Here is a 9,286-nt window from a genome sequence, read left to right as displayed (position 1 = left end):
TTTCGCCACAGCTCTTTGTATGACATCGATGTTTATAGCCGATCTTCCTGTTCTTCCATGTCCTGCCTGAGATAGATCATGAACAAATCCAGTTGATAGGAATTTCTGCAATAGTTGCTGGATTGTATTTCCGCTGGGTGCATAATTTACATTAAAATGTTCCTTAAACTTTGCAAAGAACCATACCATCTGAATCCGTTGATCTATAGGAAATTCATCTTCACTTAAACTGTTTTAAAGTAAAGTTTAATATTGTCAATATATCCTACTTATAATCTAAAACAGCAGTCACGCTTACGCTAGGCCATGTAATCCATAAATGTTCTTACGTAAATGTTGCGTGTGCAGTGAGTGAACCAACTCTATTGTTCAGGGAAGCACATCATTCATGTACTTGAACAAAGAACATATGTGATGCGATCAAGCAAAATCAGTCGGAACTCGCAAATATTGATTTTGAGATATAGCCAAACAAAAGTTTTGTTTTGGAAACTGTATAATTGCTCATATCTTTGAAATTGGTTGTTAAAATTCAATGGAGTTTTCTTCAAAATACAGCTTTGTAAATGCTTTTAACTATTTTGTAAGAAACTGAAAAATTAATATTTCCGAGTTCCGACTGATTTTGCTTGATCGCATCACATATGAGCTTGCTTTTGTGGGTTTGATACACACATATGTACAGTCGCACAGTAAGGTCAAGGGGTCATCAATAATGCTGTTTTTGGTATCAAAATAATTCTAAAAGATCAATCTATGTGAATATGTTGTCCATTGTGGTATGAAGAAGGAAATATTTGAGATATGGCAAATTCACAATGTTAAGTTACTTTTGGGACACGCTGTATATACTTTAAGCGTATAGTTGGGCATAACATCGGGCCACCTATAAGCAGCATTAATATAGCCACTGAAATAGCAAAAACCTTCAAAGAAAGGAATTAAAGATGGACGTACGCAGATAGAAGTAGAAACATGACGGGTTCTAACGCCACTAGATTTAATTTACCGGTCACTATTGGGCTTGAAAATGAAGTTCCAGAGCTTATCGAGGTTCCGTTATCGGCATTGATAGTGCTGACAGTGTCCACACCTGGAGCAATAATGTCAATACATCGGCCAATGTTGGACCACCAAGCTCTGACGTCTTCTATGTCAGATGCTGCCACGGTTATTACCTGCAATTGTATTAATTTGTTTTGATATATAGCTGTCAATTACATTCGGAGTTATTTAATCAGATCTCTATATTAATTTGACATAGAAGTTACAAAATATGTTACCATATCTTTGCTAGACGAATCCAACGAGCCAAGTGATGGTCAGATTTCAATCGGCCATTACTGGGTCCCCTCTGCACCAAACTGGTGTTGTGACTAGCCCAATTGGATGAATCAGATTCATCAGGTTTGGTAATTAACGAATCAAGAAAGAGTTTTTCTTTTGTCAAAACCAATTTGAAGAAAACTTACTAGTTTTTTTTGCTGACAGTTTCGTCAGTGAGCCACTGACTTTACCTAAGCTTGGTGTTGTTGTGATGATCCAACAGCTGATGACTGGCGCTACCGAACATCATGTCAAAAATTCGTATGATTTAGCGGAAAAATTATGTGGGGTTATGATCGAAAACAATGAGCAATTCATCTCACATGATGTTGTATCCCTATTTACGAATGTGCCTATAGGCGAATGCCTTGCCATAATCCGTGACAGACTCGAAAAAGATCCGGATCTGAAAAAACGCACGCTGTCAGAGGTCGAAGACATTATGGTCTTAATGAAGTTTGTTCTGACAACCACTTACTTCACTTTTCGGGGCACCATTTACAAACAAAAAATTGGTGCAGCGATGGGTTCACCGGTCATTCCCCTCACAGCGAACATCTTCATGGAATGGTTAGAACAGCGTGCCATCCTTACTGCCCCCTTACAGTGTAAACCCCGCCTCTGGAAACGCTATGTCGACGACATTTTAGAAATTGTTCAAAAAGACTCAGCTGAAACATTGACGGAACACCGGAACCAGGTCGACACCACCTCCAGTATTAAGTTCACGTATGAGGAAGAACAGGACCACCAAATCCCCTTTTTGGATACCCTCATAATCCGCAAACCTGACAATTCAATCAAACTCATGGTCTGCAGAAAAAAGACCCATACAGACCAATCTCTGTCTTCGATGTTATATTGTATTGTGTTGTAAACCTTTATCATTCTTTTGTCTACGTGTGACACGGGTGATGGAATTCAGTTTAAAATTCCCACTGAGGCCACATCATGTCACATTTTAGGGTGGATGGATCCAGACGGGACCCAGCTTTGGCTGTCATTGAGGCGTAGAATTGAATTCGTCTATACCAACAATTTAAACCATTAAAGCAAATTACTAAGTTTAGAAAGGCATTTTGGAATGGTCCCACTTTCAAAAGTCAAAGCCTGATTATATCTTCAAACTTACACTAGGTGCAGCAGCCGGTGTTTTCTCACAGGCGTCAAGGTTGTCATTACCAGCAGAAACGCTCAAAACGAAACCCTCTTTGACTAAACTTTCAGCAGTGTCATACATAGCTTGTGAGAATCTTGTACCAAATGACATCGAAAGAATGGCAGGCCGCATTGCATTCTCAGCTATCCATTCCAAAGCTTGACAAAAAATTATGATAAATTCATATACAAAGGATTATTTCAGAAAAACACAACACTAATTCTTTGAGATTAAAAAATATTATCAATTTCTGCCAAATGAAACACAGGTCAATCAGTAGGGGGCCAAAAACGTGCATTTTAAGAGTGTTTTTATATGCTGTGACAATCAAGTGTAAAGACTTGTAGAAGTCCAATTTCAATTTCTGCATTCCAATTTTTGGAAAAGATATGTTTCAATTTTTTTTTTAAATGCATGTTTTTGGCTCTTTTATATAGAAAATAGTAAAATAGTGAACTTTTTCTTTTATTTCCAGTTTTGCGGTTTACAAATCTGGATTTTCTTTGCTTGTATCTATGAAAGCATTACAGCTCAATTTCTCGAAAGAAACAACGTCTAGAGAACGTAGCCACGTTAACTAACCAGTAATAATGAGTGAGTCAGGGGTGAAGCCAACGCATCCAAAAATCCTTATGCTATGCAATGTAGCATTAGTAGCTATTCCATATGTGGTTCCAGCTGCGATTCCAGCAACATGGGTGCCATGTCCGAAGCAATCCTATTAGAATAATGTGAAAAAAGAATCGAAAATCTTTTCCCATAAAAGATGCTTTTTGATCTCTCTTCCTGTCCCTTTACTTTGGAAGAAATTCGCGCGAAGCGCGCAAAATGTGGTATTTTAAAATTGAAATGGTTAAATATGAGATTAACAGTCCTGGTTTAATCCCTAAAGACGAATATGTTTGATTTAGAGAGTAAAGATCCCGGGTAAAAATCTGCACATTTTAATTAACAAGCATCCAGCGTTTTTACTCACAACACCAACTATTTGCGGGTCACCTATCAAATCGATACCATCGCCAGTTCGTCCTGTGAAATCCTCGTGGCCGTAATGAATTCCAGAATCAACCACGTATATATGGGTATTGGTACCATCACCTACAACGGAAAAAAAGAAAAAAAAAAAAAAAAGGTTGTTATAATCTTTCGACAGAGAGAAGGAAACAAAATCCTTATTTTACCGCATTTTTAACTTCTCTTCATAAGTTGATTGTCTTACGCCCTGCTAGGGTGAAGCATACAGAACACCTCCTTATTCATTATTTTTAACTTCATAAGTTATAACGTTGCCTTAAGGGATCTAGAATGAACGCTCAACCAAAAAGAGCATGTAGCCTTAAGGGAGGTGTAAAGAGCGAACCGTGATTCCAGAGGAGGGTGTCTGTAAGAGGCACAGCCATAAGAAAATGAATAACTGAGATCGCTCGCCAAATAAACTTACTGCAGTAATTTTACAAGTCTTTAAAAAAATTAGGCATAGGTGGGAATCGAACCCGGCAACTTTCGGTTCTGAATCAACGGATAGTACCACTAAGCCAACTTCCTATCTGCACTAAAACCTGTGATATTAATTCTTGATAATGCTTAACGGAAAAAATCAATACTAATATACGATGTCATTCAAAATCAAATAGAAGTCCCACAACTGAAGTAGCAATCAATAAATCTGCTCACTCAGTCATCAAATAACCAATCAATCAATCATAAAATAAAATAAAATAAAATAACATAAAATAAAAAAAAATAAAATAAAATAAAATAAAATAAAATAACATTAAATTAAATTAAATTAAATTAAATTAAATTAAATTAAATTAAATTAAATTAAATTAAATTAAATAAATAAATAAATAAATTAATTAATAAATATTACAAAAAGAAAGTTTAAATTAGTTTTTCTAGGCCCTACGCTGGAAAAATAAATAAATATTACAAAAAGAAAGTTTAAATTCGTTTTTCTAGGCCCTACGCTGGAAAAATAAAGCAGCATTTATTATAAGAAAAGTGATAGACGCACGGTTTCGAACAAGCGACGCACAGAATAGCAATTAAAGAATCACAACGCCTTAGACCACTCGGAAACAGAATCACACAGTCTACTCAATGTCAAAGAAATATATTAACCTTTAACGTTACGCAATATTGGCACATGACACTGGCACATGTCTGCGGGTAAAGATTCTGCATAATAGAAAGGCGCACAAAGGGTCTATCCCTGAAGTCATACTAACCAAATGGTCATTGACATGTAACCAATTCTTTGTATACCAGCTACAGTCAACATATACAAAGAAGTATATTATTAGTATAAAACCATAGTCGCCACTCGTGCACTTGTTTTATTCCACGGCTATTCCGAAAACAGCCTTGAACCCGGAATTCAGAGGTAGATTTTGGGTTGTTACATGCAAATACAAACTAATTATATCATAAAAAAACCCACCGAGAGGATTACGATACTTATTCAGAGCCAATCTACATTCTGTTATTTACAAAAGCCGACGATCAAAGTAAAATTATAAAAGGAGTAAGGCCAGATATCAACGTTAAATCACGGTAAGCCTAAAATCGCATCGAAAACGCCAAAATGCAGTCACAAAATTGTATATTAGCAATAACAAAGTATGTGCAAAAAGATTTGTCTTTGGCATGTCGCTTTTTTGAAGTATCACCGGCACCCAAAATATCAAATTTTGGAAAAACGCCCCAAAATTTAAAACAAACACGAACCTTCCAAAATAAATATATATTAGCACTCGGCGGCCCAGTCAATACCTGTCGCTGTGATTTAGGGTAACTCGTTGCTTCCCTTCTCCAGATACCAGTACTTCAAGTTCGCCCATACCCCACGCCTTAACATGATTCGTACAAATATTTAGACTATCTTTTTCATGCAGATCGTGATGAGATACTATCATTCAGTTTTGGCAAATTGAAACTCTGACATTTTCAGCATTACATTTATCATTATACAATAACCATTAGCCTATCTACCTAAGTAAGATTTAGTCTGATTGTCTAGCGGTAGATCCTCTGATCAACACGATCCAGATGGTATGCTGGAGCAGCTTCATCCAAATGAGCTATTTTATCTTCTTCGATGTACTTTATCATATCAGATTGACGAAGCTGAAATTGTAACATCATTATTGGTAGTTAACTTAAAGCACAATCGGCCATGAGCTGATATAAGGTAAAAATCACAAGTTTGTTTTCCTTATTTTTGGGAGCAATTATATTTTGAAATCAAAACAAAAATTAATGTGATATTTATGTGATAATTCTAATACGCAATAATACAATAAACATAGGTTGTTACAGGCATTTAATATGTTAGGACACATCCTGTATCTCTGAAAATTAAAACATTAAACCGACAAAAACAACAACAAAAGCATAATTTTAGGTTTTCAAGCCACATACGGGAAACTATTTTTTCAGCATAATTTCATAACATTTTCTACAACGAGACTAATGGTAATTAGGAAACTAAAAGATGACATTACTGATGATTATTGGTTTTCACAAATTAATATTTTTCACCATGTCATGACACTTATATTACGATTGCAGATTGTGCTAAATAAATTCAGAAATTGTACATTCATACCTTTTGAAGAGACTGCTTAGATAGCCGGGATGAAAAACTTTTAAACTTTCGATTCTTATTTAAAATTATGTCTTCAGAAGTGGAGGACAATTTATTAAATTCATCATCAATCATGTCTGTATCAGCATCTTCCTGTGTAAAATGACACACGAATGTACGATTTTGTATAATTAATGTTACGAATATTCTAACGCTTACAGCTCACAAAAGCTTACATGTTCAACTGATATTGGTTTCCACAAAGTGTGACCTGCTACCACAAAATGAACGTAAATTCACAAGTTGGTAGTTTCGAGACATCATAACTGACTGAGTTGATGTTCTTTGTTTACCACGCACCTGTACTAGCCAGTAGTATGTCCTTCGAGAATGGCCCATTGTGCCCCTATCCACAAATGACATACAGACACACTACTGACTTGAACAGGTGCTAAAGAAACAAAGAACACCAACGCAGTACCCAGGGCGTTTCGAAACTACCAACTTGCGACTTTATGCTCATTTCGTGGTAGCAGCTCACAAATATCTGTGGCACAAAACGAATAATGATTAACTTTTGTAGAAGACAAAGACTCATTCTAATTTGGTGGTTTTGGTAGTCGTTTTCATTTTCTTTGCTGGTGGTCACTCTTTACCATCTATTGTCTCCGGTGAGGGTCGTCTACATTCCATTACATTACATTCCCCGAGTACACTAATGTGATATTTAGTCCGCACCAAAATAATAGTCCTGTGTGATAGACTCTTTTCATGCTCATTCACCTGTGTAAAAACGGCCTTGGGCATTCGAAATAGGGAAATAAAAAAGAGCAATTATCGAAAGCTCAGTGTAAAGATACGGAGCGTTAACTGTCTCATTTATATAACAAGGAGCAACTTAATAAGAGCCAACGCCCTTTGTATCAATTTAGTTGATACCTGGTTTCTAATGAGCAATTAAAAAAAAATATCTATGACTGAGTCTACAAGTACGACGTCCCTTAATCTGAATACATACCTTGAATGCCACGATATATTGTCCAGGTATCCTATCTCTAAAGGGTGCTTTAAACAGAGGCACTGCACTATTGGCATGTTGCGAAACAAGTTGTATCATCAATATCATCAATGGCGCCAAGAACCAAATCCGCGGAGGTAGCATCATGATTCCCTGACCCACTTCCTGTAGTAGAAAATGGGGTTGTAAATTCCTTCTTATAAAAATGAAAAGCAAATTGTGCAATAACAGTGTTATTTATTTATCTATAAAAAGAGGGATGTCGAGTATCAGAAATGGATTGAGTAAAAGTGTCGTATTTCTTAATTACACGATATACAATAGGGTATTCCTGAAAGAACTGTATCGTTGCAAACTGAATTGTTTTGGTATTTTAACGCATAAAACCAAACATAACTAAATAACCGGGCTAAATAACCGACGTGGTTGAAGAATATATTAAATAATATACTAAATAATTTTGACAATTGACTGCTCCGTTTTTGAAATAAAAGAATTTTACGAAACTACCTCATTTTCAATCCGTTTCATGGAATCAAATATCTATCAATGACGATAGACGCCTCGTGCTCAGATAATGCGCAGTGATTAGCACTCCGAATACAGAACATCGATTATTCGAATCCGTTGAAAGGTTTGAAAATGAGGGTGTTCCGTTAAAATCTTATATTTCACGAACGCTGTGGTCAATTATCAAAATTCAAAAAGTATGTGATAGCTGATTTATTCCTCAACCACACCAGTTATTTAGTTATATTTAGTTGTGGTGTTAAAATACCTAAACAATTTTAAAAGCTTCCGACGATACAGTCCTTTCAGGGACACCCTGTATGATATGAAATTTTGAGTAAAAAACAAATTTCAGTGAAACTTTAAAAACAAGGCCGATATCTATAGAATGAAGTTTACTTAATGAATAATTAAAAAGCACATAAAGACCAAATTTGGAGTATGTAGCCTACAGAGTTTGTATTGATGGATTTCACATAGAATTAAAAACTTTCTTAGACTTATCGAGAGGCATTTTCAACAGGGCACCAAACTTCACATTAACAGAAACAATATGCTCATGAAGAATATGCAGCAAATCATCAAATTTTTATATATTTATTGCATGTATTTAATACCACAATCCTATGACGCAACTTTGATTGAATGTTAAACACAGCATTCAGTAAATAAAGCCCTATTGTTGTTTTGAACTAGATAATTGACTTATAATTAGGTACAAAATTAAACAATGTTTTAGGTGTTAGTCAATGTGTTTAAGTAATGAAATCTACTCACCAGCTCGTACCAATAATGGGTGACTTTTAATATATATTCCAACGTGACACGGTATTTATCCTACCCAGAATATAAAATTCACTCAAAATTCTGGTGAATTAAATACATTTGACAATGTTTGATCAAAATATTATATTCTTTTGTATCTGTTTGTATTAAGTAATTAGATTTTGTCGATAAAATATGAAGCATAACGGTTGACCTCATATTTATTTGATTTAAGAATATCGAAAGGAAACCATTATTTGGTATCAAAATAAAGGCAAAACAATTGAAAACTATATACAATGAAAAAATGTACTCCATTTAACCCCTTCTGTCGATACAATTTTCTATTCGTCAACATAGAATATTGGGCGCTTTCCGATATGACGTCACAGTGGTTACGCATTTTGTATTGTGTTGACATCTTTGCCGGGACAATTTGAAAACAGCGATCGCGATCAATATCAGATGCAATAGTATGCCACTATTATAAAGACGTCATAAAAAACAAGCACAAAAAGTAAAAAGTGATAATTATTACAACTCTTACAAAATTGTTATTATAAATATGGAATCAACGTACCTCCCACTGAGAAATGTCCACAGTATAACCTAATTTGTACAGGTAAGTACATGATGAAATCAGATTCGCTGGCGAAGTTACGTAATAATCGGATTAACTACCATAGCAATTTGTACCAATCACATTCAAAGGTCATTCTATGGATGTTAGCACGCAGTCGATCGATGAACTCTGAATAAAACCGGGTAGACCCTGTTTTAATATAAAAATTTAAATTTTACTGTTATTAAAGCACTTCAGGATTAGTCTTTTACGTGGTATTTTAGTACACCACTGGGCATTATAATTATGCAAAAAGTAGAAATGCTAGTAAAATTGGGGGAATCGCTGTGAAGCAAA

At 35.2% G+C, this 9,286-nt stretch overlaps 1 protein-coding gene across 1 annotated transcript; it reads right to left on the bottom strand.

Annotated features, from left to right (window-relative positions):
* Positions 1–941: 941 nt before the first annotated feature.
* Positions 942–6,767, bottom strand: LOC140142407 (extracellular serine proteinase-like). Its single transcript, XM_072164376.1, has 5 exons — positions 6,731–6,767; positions 3,462–3,583; positions 3,068–3,203; positions 2,459–2,643; positions 942–1,178 (listed from the first exon to the last, which is right to left on the bottom strand). Exons 1-5 carry the CDS (start codon positions 6,765–6,767, stop codon positions 942–944), a joined length of 717 nt encoding a protein of 238 aa, XP_072020477.1.
* Between the last annotated feature and the right edge of the window lie 2,519 nt (positions 6,768–9,286).

This window comes from Amphiura filiformis, chromosome 20 (assembly GCF_039555335.1).
Source record: "Amphiura filiformis chromosome 20, Afil_fr2py, whole genome shotgun sequence".
NCBI lineage: Eukaryota > Metazoa > Echinodermata > Ophiuroidea > Amphilepidida > Amphiuridae > Amphiura > Amphiura filiformis.
This window is presented reverse-complemented; position numbering and strand designations above follow the sequence as displayed.

Coding starts and splice junctions, on each gene's coding strand:
- LOC140142407 (XM_072164376.1), bottom strand. CDS start 6,767: ATGGAATGTAGACGACCCTCACCGGAGACAATAGATG. Junction 3,584..6,730: donor CTCACCGGAGACAATAGATG/GTAAAGAGTGAC, acceptor TTTCCGTTGTAG/GTGATGGTACCAATACCCAT. Junction 3,204..3,461: donor ACCCGCAAATAGTTGGTGTT/GTGAGTAAAAAC, acceptor TTATTCTAATAG/GATTGCTTCGGACATGGCAC.